At 39.6% G+C, this 22,412-nt stretch overlaps 1 protein-coding gene across 3 annotated transcripts; it reads right to left on the bottom strand.

The window, feature by feature from the left end:
* Nucleotides 1-3: 3 nt before the first annotated feature.
* LOC133225380 (interleukin-1 receptor type 1-like) lies at nt 4-20,630 on the bottom strand. Of its 3 annotated transcripts, none has more exons than XM_061377686.1 (13): nt 20,587-20,630; nt 19,092-19,173; nt 16,219-16,486; nt 15,353-15,419; nt 14,686-14,917; nt 12,899-13,088; nt 11,647-11,821; nt 10,424-10,489; nt 7,544-7,664; nt 4,453-4,640; nt 2,842-2,985; nt 1,627-1,791; nt 4-742 (listed from the first exon to the last, which is right to left on the bottom strand). In XM_061377686.1, the coding sequence occupies exons 4-13, from the start codon at nt 15,411-15,413 to the stop codon at nt 366-368; spliced, it is 1,719 nt and encodes a 572-aa protein (XP_061233670.1). In that variant the 5' UTR covers nt 15,414-15,419; nt 16,219-16,486; nt 19,092-19,173; nt 20,587-20,630; the 3' UTR covers nt 4-365. The 3 variants fall into 3 exon arrangements, with proteins under 3 accessions (XP_061233670.1, XP_061233671.1, XP_061233672.1); XM_061377688.1 differs by having other exon boundaries at nt 5-742; nt 4,453-4,598; XM_061377687.1 differs by lacking the exon at nt 19,092-19,173 and having other exon boundaries at nt 20,587-20,614.
* Between the last annotated feature and the right edge of the window lie 1,782 nt (nt 20,631-22,412).

Genomic DNA, 22,412 nt, shown 5'->3' with positions numbered 1-22,412 from the left:
TAAAATATAAGGTTGTTTGTTGTTTTGTTTGGTTTTTGGGGGGGGGCGGTGATAGTTTTCCTCCCCTATCATTTTTAATAACAAAAAATTTCCAGCAAATCATAGTACAATTCTTGGAAAAGGCTTCATGTGCTTCCTACATGATATCCATGTCATCTCTGTGCTACTGATGGCATTTCAAAGCATTCTGTTGTTCTGGACAGAAGAAAAACATGATTCACATCTGTAGATGAAGTTGTAGTACCTTCAATCCAAAATATCTGGATAAGATTGTCTGCACAAAACAGACAAATGTGACCTTCAATCAATCCATCACCAACTATGTGAACGGAATTAGTCATTAAGTGTCATTTTTCTTTTGTTATTTAGGGAGAATTAAAGTCTTTTGGTAACAAATGCAGTTCTGATGAAGACCCATTTTTTCTGGACGGCATGTGGTAGCGCACTTTCTTCCAGAATTTGGTACTTGCCGAGTGAGACCTTTCTGAGAAGTCCCCTTTCCATCGGATTGCCCCATGCTTTTGCTTAACATACTTGATGGATTCTGGCATGGTTGCATAATCCTGTATTTTTTCCAGTTCAATGAGAATTACTTTAATGCCATCTTGGATAAGAGCATTATACATGGCTAGATGCTTTTCAGATACATCTTCTAGAATACTGTAACAGGAGGGTTCTGGTACTAAAACAATTATCACTCTTCTGCTTTGATGGATTTTTTCATCAGCGATACTGATCACAGCTGTAGGGGAAAAGGTTGTACAAAATTAAGGGCTTATGTTTCTATTTTTTGTTACTAATATGTTGCAGTTGTTTTACTCACTGTTTGATAGGACAAGGGGAAATGGCTTTAAACTGAAAGAGGGTAGATTTAGATTAGATATTAGGAAAAAAATTCTTCACTATGAGGATGGTGAGGCACTGGCATAGGTTGCCCAAAGAAGCTGTGGCTGCCCCATCCTTAGCAGTGTTCAAGGCTAGGCTGGACAGGGCCTTGAGTAATCTGGTCTAGTGGAAGGTGGGTGCTCTTGCTCATAGCAGGGCGTTGGAACTAGATGATCTTTAAGGTAATTTCCAACCCAAACAATTCTGTGATTCTACACTATTTCAGCCAATACACTTTACCTCACAAATAGGGATAGAGTAAGAGCATGCAAGCAGTTACATTGTGTTAGCCAATAAGTAGAAATTTGGCCAATGCAACACAATCTGACCCCATCAGCATGCACTTCCATATTCTTGTTTTGCATAAACAGAGGAAAGCTATCAACGATCAACTACTTGTTTTGCTAATGTCATTTTATCATCATCACAGGTGTAATAGCAAAAAAAACAAGTTTCAAAACCATAGGCCTAGATAAAACTCATCTCCAGATGTCTAGGCTAGCCAGACACTAAAAAAACCTGGAAGAGCCAAACAATGTCAGGGGAAAGGCAAAGATAAACAGACTTCATGGAAGCACCTAGTGCTGTATTTCTCATTGTCCAGCAGAGAAAATAGGAAAATAGCTCATTTGATGGTGGTTGATTTTTAGAATCACATCTGATTGATTGTCTGTTTCTGAATTGTATTTGCAGCTGCCAATGAGAAAAAGCTTGAGTGTAACTTGTCTTCAGGTAACTTACCTTCTCCTGGTAAATCATCCCTTCCAAATATGAAGAGGTTATACCCACACTGTCTTTCTAAGACCTCTGGTAGTATCTTCAGAGCAAAAATATCTGATGAATACAAGCAGCTCTCTCTGTTTTTTGGATACACAACATAAGCATCATAGATCTTCCCATCTGAAACTAAAGAGCAAGCAACAGAAGTAATATGGGAATGGATTCTAAAGACACAAAAGCAAGCAAGCAAGCAAACAAATAAAAATCTCTAAATTCTGGGATTTCTTCCCCACTGGAATAATTGTTATAGGTCCTAATCCTGCTGTTACCTAAGCATATATTATACTAAGCCTGAAATATTTGTAGAATTAGGCCTTCTAGAATTCAGTATGCTGGATCTGAATAGGCAAAAGAGACATGTAAAATGAAGTAGGTTTTAATATTATTTTTTAACTCCAAAATTAAAAAATGTTGGGAAAGAGGAGTTCTAGTAATACAACTGAATACTTAATATTACAGCTGCCATGTAACTCAAAGGTAATTTTTGTAACCTGGAGGTTCAAAGCACAGTAACCACTTAGACATGAAAACAAAAGCCAAAGTATTTGGCAAAATTCAAGGTCTGGATGGTATTAGGTATTCTGTAACAAACTTTTCAGAGAGACCAAATTTAAAAGACTTCAAAGAAACACAACAGAACCTCAATACCTCTAGAAAATACCTTCTGTTTCTCTAGCCAGGTATCCTCTCTGAGATGTCAGGAAATTACCCACAATTTACCATAGTGTCATAGACAGCTCCCCTAGCAACATTTTTCTGAATGACAGGAATTTACAGGAAGTAAAATAATTGGAAGTGCCTTCAAATAGAAAATGAAAGGTGAAATTTGTCCTGGTTCATCTACTGAAAGTAAGAAACACTCAACAATTCCACTGTATTACTCCTTTCTGTAAGAAGAATAATTAAAAGAAATCTAAAGAACTGCTATCAGAGCACCATTCAAACCACTGAAATATGTCTTCAGAGAAAGGAATGATAGTTCTGGATTCCTGGAAAGGTGCTGATTTTTCCCCCTGAAGATTCTTTTGTTTTCTGAACTAATTCTAAGCATCCTAAAAACATGTTATCCTTTCAAAAATCCCAAGGAAGACCGATCACACTCCATGAGGTTAGCTCATTGCTTTGCAAGGGAATGTGGAGCCTGTTACAATACAGAGTACTATTACACAAACATACCTTTTTTACCCAGGAAAAGATGGCAGGAGTCCCGATACCAAAGCACAATATCAATTTTGAAGATCTTGTAGATACAAAGAGTAAAAAAAACTAAAAATACTAACGAAACTCCTCCTCCAATTAAGTAACCTTGAATGTTCCGAGCTGCAGTAGGGTGGAATGAGAAGAGAGGAAACAAACAACACACAGTTATACACTAGAAGCAGAGAGATGAAATTGTTTAGCCATTAAAATACTTTTTAAACAAGGAATTAATAAATAGGACTGGAAGTTTTTCATGTATTCCTTTCTGCAGATATTAAAAAACCCTACTATTCCATTTCAGAGAAGAGTTAACTTTAGCAATGTGACAAATGAGGCTGCCCTTCAGCTGAAACATGAAACTATTGACATATAGACCAGAGCAACAGTAGTGAGAATTCTTGTATAAAATCTTATCAGTCAGAAAGCAGGAAAGTCAAAGGTGAGAAGGTGATTTCTGACCATGCTGCTCTCCCCAGCTTTCCACTCTGTCTAGCATCTTTGAGGATCTGTCATTGAATTTACTAATTTTCTGTCCTAAAAAAAAATCACCCCCCACAAACTGCATTTTTCAGTTCATGCATATTAAATGATTTGTGAGGTTAAATCCTACCCTGACAATCTTTATGAAGAACTTAGTTATGTGACAAGCTAAAGCTCAGATTCACTTTTCAGTCAGTTGTTTACAATGTGGCCAGTCAGAGGCAAGTTTGAGAATAACTTCTGTCAAAGGATTGGCTCACAGCTGACAAAACCAGCTCAACTGAAGCTCAATAGACCAGAGGCTATTTTTCTTCAGCCCTGCATTTGAGTTTTCAAAGCCTGATTTACCTTTAAGTTCATCTACTAAAAAGAAAACGTCCTGCTAGCTACCAATAGGTCAAACTTATCCTTGTCTCTGAGCACAAGACTGGGCACAACACACATTCTAAAACAAGTGGCAGGATGCTCGCAATCAACATGCATGAGCCTATCTAGAAAGCGGTAACACAGCACATGCATCAGTTATGAAAAGTCCATATCCTTTCCAAGCAATCTATTTCATTCCTTCATTATTATTATTACTGTTAGAGTTTCTCCTACTACATAAGTAGATTTAGGTTTTTTTCCTCTCCTTCCTCCTGGCGATCTGAAGCCTAGTATTACTGAAGGATAGCACAACCAGGTCCAAATATACATGCATGGCCTTTTGACAGTCCACACTTAGTCTTTTCTCCCTTCCCAGCTTTTCAGGGAACTGGCCATTTTCACTGCTTTTCTAGAAACACAGTCTCCTCCAAATCACATGCTACTCTAAGTACAAGCGTGTAAAATGAAGCACAGTACTCCACTGAGGTCCAATACTAGCTTCAAATAAATTGGACTGTTTCAATAATGTTTCCTAAAACACTGAATGAGAAAAGGCAAAACAAATTAAAAGTGCTGTTTTCTTTAATTTTGCTAATAATACAACAAAAATTTCACTAAGAAAGGTATTGAGCTGCACTGCCCACTTTGTACCACAGTACATCATGCAGTTTTAGTTCTAAGTAGGGTGTTGTCAAACCGAGATCAATCTGATAACCATATTATCAAGATTATATCTCTTACCTGGGCTTTCCAATTTGACGTAGGCTGTAAATTGTTGAGAACCATATATGAAGTGACAGAAAAATTTATGTGCATAATCCTTTACTTTCACTTCTGATATGTTAAATTTTGTTCCAGATACAACAAGTCCATGAGGCATCCCCTCTCTGTCATTAAAAAATGGTAAAAAGTAAACATCTGTAGAGAAACTGAAATATCATTGGTTAATATGTGAAAGATTCATCTATCCACTATTAAAAAAAACATTCATTTTTTATCTCTATAAACCTAAGAAGCCACTGAAGTACAGTAAATATCACCCCTGTAACAACCAACTTCATGATCAGAGGTGCCTTGGCATTTTCCATACATATTAGGTTTCTGGCCTTGATTGCTGAGTGGGACAGACTGTATCATTAGCAGTTATGCAGATGATACAAAACTCAGAGGGATAGCTGATACACCCCAGGGTCATGCTGCCATCCAGAGGGACCTTCACAGGTGGGAGAAGTAGGCTGACAGGAACCTCATGAAGTTCTAAGCAAAATGCAAATCCTAAACCTGAGGAACAATACCAAGTCCCTGGACTGCATTAGGAAAAGCACGGCCAGCAGATTGAGGGACATGGTCTTTCCTCTTTATTCAGCACTGGCAACGTCACACCTGGAGTAGTGAAGCCAGCTCTAGGCTCCTCAGCACATGAGATTTACTGGAGCAAGTGCAGTGCAGGGCCATGAAAATGATTAAGGGAGTGGATCATCTGTCATACAAGAGTGCAGGGACTGTTCAGCCTGGAGAAGAGAAGGCTCCAGGGCACGGGGGGGGGGGGATGGTGGATCTTATCAGGATGTTTAAATACCTGATGGGAGGGAGTGGGGAAGAGGGAGCCAGGCTCCTTTCAGTAGTGCCAACTGACAGGCAAGAGGCAATGAAACACTTTCCCATCTGAAATTCCATCTGGAATTTTTTTTTTTTTCTTTTACTGTCAGGGTTGTCAAACACTGGAACAGAGTGGCCAGAGAAGTAGTAAAGTCTCCAACCATGGACATATTTGAGACCCAGCTAGACAGAGGACCGAGCAACTTGCTCTCTCTGACCCTGCTTGAGCAGGGAGGTTGGACTAGACAATCTCAAGAGGTTCCTTCCAACCTAAGCGATTCTGTGAATGAAAGACTATTCAAACCAGTAACAACTAGTAATAAAAGTGCCAGGATTCTTTGTACTGATGATAAAGCAGAGACCTTTCTGTGCAAACTAACAGACTTCCCAAGCCCATATGGTCCACAGCCAATGGTGTAAACCAACTTGGGAAATAATGATTCAAAGAATTCACAAAAGCTGAGTGACCATGGACAAAATAGCAATAAGAAGGTTGGAGATACAACATGCTATCACGATAAATACCATCCTGCTCTAAGATTTACAAGCTTAAGGTGTGGAGGAACTGCAGTAGGAAGGCACCTATAAACTAGAATCCTACTCTATATACTGAAGTGACATCACCTTATACACTCAAGGAGGAAAACTCATTTTGCAGAACATCCTGAAGAACCAGTTTCTATTACTTAAATAATGGCCAGCAACTTCTGTCATGGGATGCTAATGCAAACATCCCCATTTCGCAACATGTTCAGACTTATTCATGTCAGCTTTAAGCTTCCTCCAAGCAGAGTTACCTCCCAGGTGTAAGCCTTAAGTCCGTAACACTGGCCATGCCTACACTGTGGTTTGCTATCAGCAAATGCTCCACAAATTTAATTGCTGAGAAATTGCTACTATTTTTTTAAATAAAACATTATTATTGCAATTAGATTAATTTCTCTGATACTGGATAACTTGCTTTGCAGTATCAATCCTAATTAGAACTTGCACAGGCCATATTTTGCACATCTCTACCTCTGGCATGGAAAAAAATTATCAAGCAGGATAGTGATGAGTACTAGAAATCACTTCCAAGCAAGAAAAAAAAAAATTCTTAAGGGAGAATTGCTTTGAGTGTAACATATTAAATACTTTTCAGGAAGTGTTTATTGGCAGCAACAAGTTGGCTTCAGAAGAAGCTGCAGTTACTACAACTTTAAAACAGCTACACAGAGCTGCACATGTGTCTTAACTGGTGAAGCTGAGAAACTTCATGCCCTAAAGAAAAATGGACTTAGATATACCTTAACAGACCACAAGCTGTGGTCCTATATTTATAAGCAAACCACCAAGCAGACAGATCTATAATGAAACTAATAATTCACTCTAAGGGAACTTTGGGACAAAGGAGAACTAAGATTGTTTCTGGAGGCCAGATAGAGATCAATGAAAAAGATAGTTTTAAAAGCAGTATGGAAGCTAATTCTCTTATTTTGCACTGATGAAGGCACTTGGTGGAGACAGCAATGCTTCTGCATGACTGTGAGCTGATCAGCTGAGAATTTCTATTTCTTTCTTTTTGTACTATATTTTAAGGGTTGTATTTAACAGCAGTAACTGATAAAACGAGAAAGCAAACAGTACATTCACACTATGCTGTCACAGACCAGTCACTGAGTGAGAAAGGTCCTGCTCTCTCAAAAGAATTGCTGGTTTTATCAGCTTCAATTGTATTTAATTTTCCTGAACACACACACACACACAAAAAAAAAAAACCTAAACGTCCTGCAACAAGAGTTTCTGCTTTGTGTTCTTGACGATTAGCAGCTGTGTCTGTCCTTAGAAAAGGACCAGCTTCACAAATAAAAATAAGTGATTTTTGTTTGGAACAACCTACCCTTCCATATTAATGCCAGAAGGCAGGCTTTAATCTATTAGCAAAAAAGACTGCATAAGAACAGATGCCTAAATAAACCTTACAAAATCATACATTTCACAACAGCATTATAAAAGCCTATGTATGATTGCTTTATTACATTTATATCTGATACATCAGTATTTATAATAAAATCTTTTTGTTTTTTTTATCCCAAGCAACATGAATATTATGTACTTAATGTAGACTTCTAATCAGTTTTTCAATGACTACTGGCATCTAGTCAAATGCAGTCAACTTTACGGGGTATTCACTGCAAATTTTTGCATTTACTTCACCTACAAATGTGTTTACAGTTCAAGATATTATACTTACTCATAATACTGTTCCCTGTAGGTGCTATCAAAGATATCAACATCCTCATCATCAACTTGCCAGAATGGAATCAAGCCATTTATGCCACTTGATATATTACATTCCATAAGTATATGAGAACCTACAAAAAACATTCAAATAAGGCAACTGAAGGTCTTGTAACAGAAGCAGGATCAAGTGATTGGGGAACAGCTTTGAAAAGGAGGGATATGGAAAAACCCACTTACCTTATGAAAAGCAGAGTCCTTAAAACTCATCCATTTGTAATCCACACCTGGGTGCCTCCGATCTGGATATAAACTCCACCCTAAATGTAGGTGTCTAAATGTTCACATCTACACATAAGCTAGATGTCTAAGCTAGCAACAGAGTTCAGCTCTGCTCAAGTCCACTTAGATACAAGTAGACACACCTGGACCTTATCAACTGAATGGCTCTCCAGACTCCACTGAAAGATCTCCAGGGCTCAAATCAGTTGCATGTACACAGTATGGTGACATCTGAGATGCTCTCCAGCATCTAAGACATCTGTATGGAGCTGGCAGATAGGACTTCAGATCTTCAAGAAACTTGTCCTGCTAGAACAGCCAGACCACTCAAACCAGCATTAGACATCTATGTGTAGGCAATTGAATTGAGCCCCCATTGATACCAGCTTCACTAAAGGACCCTAACTCATATGCAGATACTCATGTGTAGATAACTATACCCTGCAGCAGAATCCCATGTTTGCGAACACACACATCTTTACTCCAGATCAGAGTCTTTTGGCCAACACTGTCCACTGGGATGGTTTCTGAATGCTCTCACACTCTGATCCCAGAATAAGCTCACCTGTCACTCCTTTGCCACCAAGAGTCCAGATCTTACAGAATACTTCAGTATTAAGAAAGCAAGCCAAGTTGCAGAATATATTTATTGCCAATGTACCTCAAAGTTTCATTTACAGGAATGTAAGCAGCTTTCTTGGAGTCCTTTCCTTCTGTATTTTACCCATGGAAGTCATGATTTGATAGGAGAAGGTAGGCTCTCAGATCTATGTAAAGATCTCGGTGTTTCGTTTTCTAGAACCACATCAGATCTAGATGCTTCCACCAAGGAATGGTGTCTATCAAAAGTATGGAATAAACCTTTAGCTCACATGCAAAGCAGTTACCTGAACAAGAGTTCACATAGAAACCACAGATGCTCCCCCATCTCTCCCGTCACAATAATGAATTTCTGTAAAGATGGGGTTTAGTGCATTTTACAGCTCTTGGGAAGGAAGAAAAACCCTCAAATGTTCCATGCCCTCCATTTCCATACATTTGTGAATGTACTGTTAAGTAGCTACACAGCCTTCTGCAATTTCTTATTCAAAAAGCATACTAATGCTTCTAGGTTCATGCAGGTGTTTCCAGGTTCTGCCCCACAGCCAGGCATTTAATGGGAGCAAAGATATTTTTATTTTTTTTTTCATTAAATAATGGAAGTCACATTAAAGGTACAGAACAGAGAATACTTTTGAATGGCAGTGCCCTTTTTCAAGAAAAGAGAATAGAACAAACAAAAACCCTATCAAAACAAAAACCTTCACCAACTTCCTTTAAAGGATCCCCTGTAGTAGAGAACTGTTTGTAGTTGTTCACTAGCCCACAGTAAACCCACTTTGTGGGTTTGTTCAGTAGCCACAATAAACCCAACTTTGTGGGTGGAGCCATTATGTCTCCTTTTAGTTTCACGTGTGACTGCTTTGGTTCCTATGTGGAGTCAGAAACCCAAAGCACCCTTTCCTCAGAACTTCTCTAATTACCCAATTGGTAATAATACTTCCTCAAAAGATTACATAACTTAGATGCTGCATTAGGAAATTCTAGTAAATAACAAATCACACTTCTCCAAAATCAGCTAATGCCCTTTCTAATCAAATACTTCGTTCAAAACAGCTCCCCCTTAGTGCACAATGAGGGAAAAAAATAAATTACAGTTCAAGCAGCTCAAAACATCATTCTGGACTACATCAGTAGAACACAACTCTGTTCAATGTATGGTGCAACTTCAACATGTATAGGTTTTCTTAGAAAGACTTGCCTACCATACACTTGGCCCACAGAATCACATAGAATAACTGAGGTTGGAAGGGACTTTGGGCAGTCTCCAATCCAATTTCCAGCTCAAAGCAGGACCAGCTCTGAGAACAGACCACACTGTTCAAAGATTTATCCAGTCAGGTTCTGAAACCTCCAAGGACAGAGACTGCACATCTTCTCTGGGTAGCCTGCCACACTGCCTGGCTGACCTCACTAGAAATAAGTTATTCCTTATATCCAGAATCTCTTACTTAAAAAAATTCTAAGATAAACAATACGTGGGATATCCATCAACTAGCAGCTTAGTGTTTCACAAAAGATCAGAAAGCTTTCAATACCCTAGAAAGAGGAATAAAATCCAAGTTGTGGAGAGGAAAAGGAGACAGGAAACAGGAGGAAAAACTACTAAATTGGTCAAATGGTAACTATCCTAACATGTTATATATATATGTAACCATATTTCCATGGATACTGAAGATATGTCAAGACATGGACACTGGGAAGTGGTACAAAGGACAGATGGCAAGAATAAAATAAATACATAAATGCATCCTAGCCAGCACTGCTGGTCAAGAGACTCCAATCTTGGGCCCACAGTCATCATGTCATGTCTGTGTGCCACTTCCTCCCTCACCCCCCAGTTACTTGCAGGAATCATACTCTATTATCTGTCTTGCAGATATTCTCAATCCACATGCCTATCTCCCACTCTTGCTGAAGTCAGTGGAACTGTTCACGTGTTATTTCTGACAGACCAGTGGCTTATTGGTTTCACTGAATGTTAATGACTTCTTAAATAGTCACTACTTACCAAGTTCTACTTCAATTGTATTATTCCTTGGATAAATAAACTCTGGCCTCATCTGCAATGGTCTTTCTAATAGAAACAAAGAGAAAAATAAATCTTCAGGCAAGAAATTATCCACAGTTTACTTGAATTGATAGTTTTACAATGGTTTTATTTTATTGTCTGGTACTATTGTAGCTCCATACTTACCACCACTTTCAAATTTACAACAGAAGTATCTCATGAGATTTGCTGTACTCTATCCAAGTTATTCTATTTTAGCTTCCAAATTAACAAAAGGTTTTAGCTTATCTTAAAAAAACTTAAAAAAAAATCAGATTTACTGATAGTTGATATCAAAGTAATATAAAAACCAGAAAACAAACCAAAAACATATAATTAGCTTTGTCTCACAGATGGAAAAGGAAGAGGGATTGTATCAACAAACTCCTAGAGTAAACAAGCACACACTTAAACTGGGCTGCATGATGTATAAACTCACTGCTAGTAACCTACTGTTCTTGTATTACCTATCTAAAGTCAGAATTTGGATTTTATCTAAAAAATTAACACCTTGCATCCCGCTAACTTTTCTGATAGGATACTATCATGGTACTGGCAAGGTCATCAGCAATACTACCTAGAAAGACGGAATCACAATAATCCCAGCAATAAATGACAGTACTGGGACAGTAAGGCAGCCAGTTCTGAGCCCTGTGTGCAGAAGAGCACAACCAAGTGCCAACAAGTAAAACCAGTCCTTTCCAGAGGAAGATTTACAATATTTGTACAGCTTGTCACATCTTCTTTCCCATCACTGAGATTCTACTAAACTTTGTAAGCAAGTTCACCAACAGGGCCACAAGCAAGTGTTTTACTGTGATGGTCTCAGAAAAAAAAAAAAAAATATCCTCTTTTTATTTAATTTAATAGTGCATTATTTGTTTTAGCAAAAATACACATCCACTCAACCCCCATAGTAATCACTCCTTCCTCCTAATTCTCATTCCTAACCCTGCATTCCTCATTGCTCCATGACAATTCCTCCTCAGAAGCAATGCTCAAAATGTATCAAGAATTAACATGCACCACTGCATTTCAACTTTCCATTCAGGGAAATATTAATTGAAGGTGATGACAACTCTAATTTCACAGAGCTGAAAAGTAACATGCCAAATAGTTTATGCCTTCATACAAATATTTACAGCAGATCCAAAAAGGGAAGAGAGTAACCTCAATGCACTCACCTTTAACCTCTACACTCATGGTTCTTGAAACATTATATTGCTTTCCCATGTATGTGTACACCATACGGCATGTGTAGTTTCCTCTGTCTTGTACAGTTGCGTTGCGAATCAAGACAGCGTTTTCACCCTCTGCCAAATGAAGTCTCTTGTCTTCAAGAAATCCAGACTTACACTCCTAAACATATCAAAAGTACCTGTAATTTAAGGGAACTAATAACCTGATAATATTTAAAAAGTTACTGAACTCTATATTAAAGTATTTGACAAATACCGACTTATTTTTTCTGCAAGACACGACATGGGTTCTTATCCAAGTATCATTACACTCCAACACGAAGTCTGATGATGCCTTGTTGCATTTGCACTTTCTAAAAATCCCTGCAGCCAATCCTGTAGTTTTCAAATGCTGTGTTTTAGTTCACTGCCTTCATCTAATAGCTTGACAGTTAGATATCTCAAGTGCAACAGAAGTTATTACACACGTTTATGAGAATACATGCCTGCATTGCCACTTCGCCAAGATGAATACGAACTGCTGTAGCAGTGCCTCGTGCTGCTGGGTGTATTACTGTTCCTGTGGCAGTGCAAATGCAGTGGAAAACTGTCTTTCCTGACCTATAAGCAGTATAGAATCATTTCATCTCAAAAGATGTAAAATAACCTTGATGCTGCACCTATACATGTACAGGCTCAGGTGTCTACTTTAATACCAGTATCAGAATTAAGCTACTTTAGAATTTTACCTTAACACAAAATACATGTTTCTAAGCTTGCATAGTCTAGAGAGTATTCTGGCAAAAACAGAACAAGAGGCATAATAATACCACACCATGATCACCAGACAGGACAAGCCTAATATTCTGAAAAACTGAAATTAATTATGCAGAGCCTTTTATATAAAGAAACACGTACTATCTAAGTGTACTAAACAGACTTACTATCTAAGCTTTTAAACTTATTATATACAAGAAATAACCAAAGAATAAAATAGAGTTTCATAAATCAACAGGCCAAAACACATGCTTTTGACTCTGAAAAAATCTTGCAATCCAAAAATGGACAACTGGATTTTTAACATAACTTCTATACCTCCTTACACCTCCCCAATAGTGTAGCAAGATAGATACCTTACTCAAACTGTAGGGGAAATTAACTCTTTCCTTCCAAAAGCTGCTTTTACACAGTTAGTTTATAAAACATTTTAAATAGACTATTTTGTAATCTGTATATATGAAAAACACATGCACAATACCTTATACCAGTGTACTTCAGGCTGATTATTGTCTTCATCTTTAAAATGTTCTAGATCAGGACATATTATCTTTCCAGTATTTCTGCTTGTCACTTTTTGTTCAAACCTCATTTTTCCATTAAAACACAAACCGTTATCATTCTTAAAAACTGCTAAATTTATAGTTTTTTTCTTAGAGTAGTTAAGGCTCCTGTAATGAGAATGGCAGAGAAGTCACATTATTGACAATAAGGTTCCTTGTTTCCACCAAGTCATTAGCAATAAGGTTCTTTGTTTCCAGCAAGTCAGGGATTTTTCAGAGATAAACTTCCACATCTCCACCAGCCTTGCCTCTAACAACCCTGCTACATGCCCCTCAGCTCCTCACCCCCTGTTCCAGATTGAGAGATGCAAATAAGCTCTGATTTTGTGTTGTGAGCAGAAGTAAGGTCTGCTCTGAAAGCACCACAGGGGACGCAAGGACTCCTCAGAGCTGATGCTCTACAGAGCCTCCAGTACCAGCCTACCCTTGCCGTTTTCAGCACTACATTTGCAAAAACACAGTAGTGCAGGGTACCCTAAAACGTATCTGCTCTGGAACACCCTCTGCCAAATGAACAGAAGACAGATTTATCTCAGCATTCCTTGGAGAGACGTATCAAGAAAAACAGGCTGCAAGTCTTAGCAAAAGAGAAGCAGAGATTTTGAATAACATACACATCAAGGTGCAACATCAATGCAAAAATATCATTTTGCAGCAAGAGCTTACGATAACCTGTAGTACAGTAGCTCTTCAGAGGACCAAGGGCACTAGAAACCAGAAGCTGATGCCAGAAGTAAAGGAATACTCCCTAATAATTTTTCACTCAACTCTATTTCTCAACGCTATGCTAAGGGAGAAGTTTCCAGAAGAATGAACAACATGTTTGGACAGTCCTGGCATTAACTTCAATACACTAATTTATATACTATACTATTTGCATACTGCACCTGACAAGCTCTGTAATTAAGGTTTAGTGGATGATGCACAAGATGTAGCCTACAATTAACACAACTGAACTTCAAGTTTTTTGTCCCTCTGACCTTTATGCAGGCCAGGGATGTGAGGTGTCCACAGGAATACATCTTATAGCTAGAGTAACTAGAAATAGCAGGAAAGACTAAAACAAAATTATTTAACTGGGTAGCTTTGAAAGGATTACATTTCTTCTGACTTCCAATTTTAGCTTCATTACCAACTCTGGAGCAAGAAGGTGCAAAGGCCTGAGACACTGGAAATTTTTGCTGATCACTGTTATTACACTCGCAACCCAAACACCTTCAGTATAACTGTATGCACACCAGTATACATAACTGTCTAGCACATTGCTTTGCTCTTCAGATACATTCTCAGTTTTGATCAGGAACATTTGGTAATGTTTTAAAACAAAACATAACAATAGTTTTCTGCCTTTTAGTTTAAAATTTCTAGAAGGATTCCCCAAAAGCTGCTATGATCCTCAGAAAGTCTGTATGTGGTGATACTGCATCCAAAACAAATAAACAAAGCAACCCCCCCACACAGACCATTGATAATATTATCATGCTTTAAGATGAAGAGTCTACTGTATGAACCAATTCTGCAGTGCTACATGTGTGGAAGGAAAGAAAAAAAGGCAGCACACAGAAACAAAAAAACATGGTTAAAACAGTGCTTTTAACTGATCTAAGATCTCTACCTAAAACAAAAAATTCTGTACATTCAAGTTCCACAAAAGTATTATCACACCTGTATTAGCACCCAGCTGTTTCCCTCCTTCCTTCCTTACCTTACATTACATTCATAAAGTCCAGAATCTTCCAGTGTTGCAGGAATAAACCAAAGCAAGTCCTCTCGCTGATGGATCCTGGCCCATCTCTCTGTGCTTACTGGTGTAGAACTACCATTTTTATACCACGTCAGATTGTAATCAGATAGAAGGCCTGGCGATATAAATATTGGGCAACTAATAGCTGTAGGCTCTCCAGCAAGTACAAAGTAATCACAAATAATGCATTCTTCTATTGAAAAAGAAAATGAAAAAAATATCAATGCTTTTAATATGTAAAAATATTAATAATTAATTATACAGGAAACTGAGTCCTACTGCTTTCAGGACTAGAGCTACAGCATGTCTCTTGAAGGTGGCATTCAACAGCTACCTTTAAGTTCCGGAAACCAATCTCTTTGGACTTTCTTCATAGGAATCAGAGAGAAGCTAGAGTACCCTAAATTTATGTGGCTAGATTTAAATATATTTATGTTGATTTGTTCATTCCATCCCCAACTTCAACCCAAGAAGAAGCATTCAGCATATTTTCAATATGCTGAAGCAACACCAAACTCCAAACCCACTACGTTGCTCTCAGTAGCTCTTTTCTGCTAAATACACACCGCTCATCTCTCGCAGGTGTTCTTTTTTTAAAATGGTAATTTCAACAATGCATTTAACTTACCAGCGCTGAGCAGAGGTATCAGTAGAATGAGATGGCCAGTAAGCAAAAAACTAGATGTCATCTTTTGCTGCAAAGAAGAATTTTTTTCATTAGTAAGAGCTTTCAAGTTATGCTGTTCTCTGCACCCTGCATTACTTCTTAATAAGAAGCATTAGTCATCTACTCCTCTTTCCACATGTTTACAAGAGACACAGTTACAGATATGCAGTGACACATAAGGTTTCATTCTTCAAAATGTTCTTGTACAGTTCAGGAAACACTGCTTTTAAGCGCAGATGAACTAGTAGCTCTTTGAAGGAGGACAAGCACGCTATAACTCCAGCATGATCTGGCACTTAAGTGTGTGGAAACAGCAGCTAATATGAATTGCTGTGGTCAGACAGAAAACAAAGCATTTGAGAACTGTAATTTCACTTCATATCTCAGGACTTCTTTGCAGCCTTCTCCAACAAATATGTGACTGAACAGACACCCACTGCCTTCCTGGCCTGCACATGCCTTCCACAAAATACCTAAATCCCAACCAAGTCCTGCTCCCCTCTCCAATGTGGCTACTTTTTCTTGGGAAGACATCATCAGAGCCCTTCCAAAGCCTTCTGCTATCAACCACCTGGAAAACACTTAACTCCTTTGCCTTCTGACAGCTCCTTATCAGTTAAGGTCTGCGTTTACCTGTTTTGCCTTTCCTCAGTTCCTGACTATTTTGCATGCTGCTGTCTCCCACCCTAAAGCAATCTGTTTTCCCACTTAAGTGGCCCATTGCAAAACATTCATTGCACAGGTCCTAGTTAATATGTGGCTTCTATCCAGCTAGAAATGGCTGGAAGAAGAGATGGTGTTCCCTGAAAAACACTCGTGACCTTGACTTACTTTTATATCCAGTGTCACTTTAGTGACAAATAAGCCACACCAGCTCCTTCTTTTGAAACATTTCATATGCAGATATGTTGGGGTAGTAGGAAGGGAAACACAAAGCAGAGTTCAACACTTTAGTGTAATAGCTTCTGAGTACGTATTTCTGGACAGTTCATCTGACAAAGCACTGATACCATAGTTTTTATTTAGTTGCCTTGTATGTGGTTTTCCTTTAACTTGCAAATGAGCTGACACTTCATTCTTGGAGTTTCAATTTACCTGTAAAGAGTGGAGAAGAGTTAAAAAATTGATTTTACAAAACACATCATTTGGACAGCAACATACCCATACAACCCCAAATTTTCCACAGACATCCTAAATGTAAAAGCAAGAGCATCCCTTTGCCTACACTAGAGAGATGACTGAAAACAAAAGAGCAACAACAAAACTTGCAGTTTTGACCAAGAATTCTAGCAAAGGCTTTTGGAAAATAAAGTTTCTGTCAAAAATAACATAAGATTACACCAAAACCAGGCATAAGGAGCTACTCTGTAAGATAGTTTTAACCACTAAAAGGAAACAAAGAATACTTAAATTTAGGGCAAGAGAAAAATAGCTAAGCAATCCAACAGGTTAAGCTTTACATTTTGCATTTGTTACTGGTCTCCAGTACCATGGGTGGACATCTTTATAATATTGTATGCTAAAGCTCCACTTTTTAAAAGTTCTACTCTTTCAAAATTCACACACACCACTGTCAAATATTGCAGCAGTAAAGCTTGAGAACTCTAGAAAGAAGAGAAAAAGCCTCTAGCATCTGTAGTTACAATACCTCACAGCATATAGAGCATTTCTGTTTTGGTCAGGCAGCTTCAAGTGAGCACACAAGGTTTTTACACTTTTTCTTAAGCAGACCATACACAGAAACACTACCCAAAATCCAGAAATGTGAAACAGCAAACTTGATGTAAAATGCAGATGTCTGTTAAGATACCTAACAAATTTATCCTTGTAGTGTCTTCTATCCCAGTCTCAGCAATATGAAATGGCCTTGTGATACAACCACAGAAGCTCAAAAATCTCACGCAGAGAGAATGGCAATTTCTCTGATGACACTGCCTACAGACTTAGTCTGGAACACTGCTTCAGCTCAAAATTTGCTGGACTCAAAGTAAAAACGTATGTGAAGTCTTTTAAGAAATAGGTGAGGGGAAAGACAACCAACAACAAACAAAAGTCTGCACCACTGATTGTGTTTGTGGTTCAAGCTACTAAAAATTAAAAGGTTTGATTTCCAAGTTACTTTCCTAATGTATATCTTCCCACAGTTAAAATACAACTTACTACTACTCCTTCAAATGTCTAAAATCAGCATCTTGAAAACAGAAGCAGGAAACATGTTGACCTAATTTAGGATAATGGCATTTTGTTCTCTGAAGGATGCCTATCTTCTCAGAACTTACCCTTTTACTTGCCTTAGGTACATTGCCAACTTTAAATGCCATAAAAATAGGTTATAGACATACCAGGTCCCTAAGTCTGCATGCAGCAGAATTTACTTGTAAATAACTTATAAATACATGGACATGACAGATCCTTGCAGAGGCTGGCACAACGAAAAAATGCTCAAGACAGTAGCATAGAAAGCACCTAAGCCCCTCAAATGTGTATCAGCACATCACTGTTAATTTAAGTGGCTCTAAATATTGATCACTGTCTATGTGGACTGGTTACAACAAGGCTCAGATCCTGAGCCTCTGAGCCATACAGAACAACACAGAAATTGTGCTTAAAAGGCAACTCATTGCCACCTTTGCAAATAACATAACAGCACAGAAGTGGAAAATGTCCCAATTTAGTAGCCTACCTATATGACAGAACTGAATTCACTTTTTAAGTAACACTTCAATACAGTTTAATTGAAACAGGGTAGGGAGGGTGTAAAGAACCAAATACATGTGGCCACCAGCTCCAAAGTATAAGCACCAAACCAACATTCAACCTACCACAACAATTCATACAGCTCACACCTCGTTCCTTGTGCTTACTGTGGTCAGCTGTTAAGCTGCCTACCAGGGTTAAACTACAACACCAAAGCAAGACCAAATTTTAACAGCCTATACCTTGTTTCCAGTCTACCACTTTCCCAAGGTCCCAACTTTCTGGTCTTAACACACTCAACATTTAAACAAAATGCAGCTAATCATTCTGTGTCCCTGACCATAACAGGAGGGTTGGAATTAGATGATCTTTCAGATCCCTTCCAATCCAAATCATTCTATGGTTCTGTGATTTCACAGGGGCATGTGTGAACCCTGAGTCACACGAAATGATGCAGAAGTACCCTCTAAAAGTGGATCTGGTTATCCACTGTGGTATTCTGACAGCAAAGTGACGACCACAAACTTTCGACCTTAAATGCCTCTTTTCCAGACAATCCTGAAAGTTGCACGATTACACAAAAGCATTACCCTTATGGAAAACCCATTATACAAGACATTATGTTGAAGCTACGTCAAAATGAAGACAGAAGTCAAAGAAGAATATTTGCAAAGAAGCTTGCAATAGTTAAATCTTTATAAGCTAAATTCCAGTTGAACTTTGTCTCAAAGTTCACTGCTCTAAATGTGAATCTGAACCAAGTGTTTGTTACAGGTACTGCCTCAACTTCTACCAAAGCACAGGAGAATTAAAAACCATCTGTATCTCTACATAACTGTATAGATACCTGTAGCTCTTCATAACCAACCAGCACCAGTTGATTCTAGTACAGTGAAGAACTACTTATCCTCCCACTTCAACCTCACATCAAACTGGAAGTGATGACAGCACCCAGATCACCTTGAAAAAAGTGACCTTTTCAGTATTCAATTCAAAACAGTACCTCCTTTCGGTATGAAGTGGAAGGAGCTCATTTCACAGTCAGCGCTTCGAAGACTTTTCTATGTCATTTCATCCCCTGCTACCTGTCAATATGAAGTAATGTGGAGTTTAGTGTGGAATATTTCTTACTTAAGTCCAAAGTAAGTTATTACTTTTCCACTAACATTTTCAAAGTACAATTAAGAGGCATTTAAAAGGACCAGAAGGGTTCATGCAGATAAAACTGTATCAAACCCACAATGATGCAAAGTATTAAAAAATAAATGTACTTCTCTCAGAGGAAAGAAATTAGTAATACTGTTAAAAAAAAAAAAAGTAATGGCTATTTAAGGATTAATTTAAAATATCTGAATTAAAGATTCTGCATTATAAAACAATTTTTATGCAAGGGGTTTATGCCAATCTCTTGGCTTTTACAGCACTCCAATTTCACAATCTATATGAAAGATGAGCATGTTCATTTAGTAACTCCAACATGGTTTTTGAGAATCCAGGCACATACCAACTGTCTAAGTCTAACGAGTGTGCTGTTACCAAATTTACAAAGGAAAACAAAACACATCCAGCATTTTGCTCAAGCTCCTGATGAAAATTCTTCAAACTTAGGAGCTGCTGCTGGAAACAAATCAGAACCTGCACCCACCTCAGTAGCTTTGGGTAGCTTGCTCCTACCAAGCTCTGGCTCCACATGCTGCTGCCAACCACCATCTCAGTTGTGACCAGCACAGGTCCAAGACTGCCAAAGCAGGAGATCCTTGCTAGGTTTGGTACTGCTGTTTCTGCAGACACCTCCTTCACACAAAGCCTTGCTCTTGTCATATGAACAGTTTAAAAGCTTGGACCAGAAGACACCTTGAGGTCCCTTCCCACCTGGTATCCTATGATTCTATTCTATGATTCTAAACAAGAGCCCCTGTTTTATTATGGTTATGCAATAAAAACTTTCTCTAGTGGTTTACTGGGTCAAGAAAATTTATGCCAAGCGTTATCCTGTTTCCTGTTACAAGTACTCTAAAATATACGGTTCAGCACTCCCAGTCCTCATTTTTATACCACACTTCCTATCCTGTTTGTATAACACAATACACAACAAGGAAACAGACAGAAATGCAAAACCAAAAACATGACTTCCAAGGACGCTATTCGGTGGCAAACCAGCAGCCCTACACCGCCTATCAAAACACGTCTGAAATTAACAGAAAACAAGGGTTTGGGGTTTTGTGACCTACCAGCACTTCAGTCTACCTGACAAGGAGTTGATCCTGCCTTCAACTGGACACCTGACCGGCCTGGGGACGATGGAGAGTCCCCCTCGCCACCGCCCGCTACCCACGCTGCCAAACGGGCCGAGGTGAGGCGGGAGGAAAAGCCCGGCTTCCCCCGCCGCTGCCGGACACCCCGCTGCCTCCCGCCCCGTTCGCGCCGGCGGCGCTGGAAGCCGAACCTCGGGAGGGAGCGAGGCGGCTGTCCCGACGCTACCCGCTGCCCTTCCTCACCTCCATCCGCTCCCTGCGCCGACGCAGCCAACCCGACAGCCGCCACATACCGACCGGGCTGCCAGCAGGCCCCGCGTCGCCCGGCCAGTCGGAGCCCCAGCCGGCGCCTCGCCCCGCCCAGTGGCCCGCCCCGGACCGCCGCCTGCAGCTCTCGGGGGTGGGTGCCTGCTGTTGGTGGCTATGGGAGCTCAGTCGGCTGCAGGGTGAGCTGAAGGGGTGTGGGGAACGCGGGGAGCCGACCAGAGCCAAGTGACCTCCGAGGGCCTGCGGCACCTGGTGCGGGCTGACTGGCCCTCACGGGGGTGTCCCGGGTGGCTTCCTTTGGAGCATCCCCCCGAAGTTCGGACTAAGCGTGTTTTCTCTGGCAGCAACCCACTTCTATAGCCGCCACGCCTGGGTTTCGCTCCTTCCTGACCTCAGCACTATGCGGACACCCGTTTTCCAACAGCTGCCCTCGAGGCTCTTGACTAGCCCTGGCCAGCCTGATCTTTGAAAGTGGGAGAGCCCTGTGGCCAGCTGGGCTTGCGGGGTTGGCCGTCATGCAGGGATAACACCCATTTGGAGCGGAGACGTTTCAAGACTTTAAAGAAACAGATTCTACCTGTGCACCATGGTGCATCGTGGACACACCAGACATAACCATACCTGCCCTGGGTACCTGCGTAGCACACATGAAAGCAGCTCTTGGTGAATCTGGCACCTCACTGATGCAAGTGAGTGCAGGGACTCGCTTATGTCAGGTATTTACCGGAACAGTCATGTGAGTGCCTGATGCCACTATTCCCGTATTCCATCACCTGAAGTTGCTCAACCTCTCTATTTGGAGCAGAGCTTTGTTTGCTTTCCAGAAGTCTGGTTTGGTCAGCTGTTCCTTCTGCTGTGCCAGGGCATCACTTTTCCAGTGCAAACAATAGTTTTCTTCCTTCAGGGTTTGGGTAGTAATTCTGTATAGTTCTCATTCTGAAGTTTGATGGTGAAATTAAGCATGTTCAAACATAGAAATGCAAATTTTTCCAGACAGAGAGAAGTTCCTCTGAAATTGTTTCCTTGTCCATCATTTTCAATTCAGTGCCTCTTCCCCCTTGAGTTTGCCTTCACCTCCTTCATTTTGGTTCCCATAAGCTTACTGTTGGTCACTCCTCCAAGACATGAGTGTAGGGTACTGAGAGTGATTCTTTAACTCTGTCTCCATTTTTACTCAACATCCACATGCATTTACTTTGAACTAAACATACATTTTAATATGAATTATAAAAATGTAATGTAAGAAGAAGCTTCATCTTGGGGTTTGAACAATTTCCAAACCAATGTGAAGGGGCTGTCAAGTTGGTTAAGGCTTTGGAAAAATGTGGGAAGGCATGGTTTTAACTTACTAAATGGTAAAAGTCTTTGTTCCAGGCACACATTTTCCCAAGTTGGAAGCTTGGGCTTTTAAGGTAGAACGGCTAGTTTGCTTCCCTCTTAGTTTCATTAATGCTAATTGGAGGAAAGAAGGGATTCCCATACTGGCCTTCTTCCATGTTGACAGTATCAGTATGAAGAGCTGGGTTGAGCCATGGAACTCTCAGAGAAGAAAGCTGTGAAATGTTTACCAGCTTATCCAATGATATAAGGGGGAGAAAACACCCTGTGAGCTGGATGAGTAAATTTCTACTCCTGTTGCTGCGCGTGATTATAATAAACCTTTGCAAGCTCTCATGTCTATTTTAGCCATTCAGAATGCTTTTATCTGCTTTTGCCTTCATTGTTTCTGAGTCAAGGGTGCTGTTAAGCTGAGTGGCTAAACTGAGGGAACTTCAAAGACTATAGCAATCTTAAGAACAAAG

Source organism: Neopsephotus bourkii, unplaced genomic scaffold (genome assembly GCF_033783945.1).
Source record: "Neopsephotus bourkii isolate Nb327-2 ecotype Australia unplaced genomic scaffold, CSIRO-AGI_Nbou_v1 NB_1760, whole genome shotgun sequence".
NCBI classification, from domain to species: Eukaryota; Metazoa; Chordata; class Aves; order Psittaciformes; family Psittacidae; genus Neopsephotus; species Neopsephotus bourkii.
This window is presented reverse-complemented; position numbering and strand designations above follow the sequence as displayed.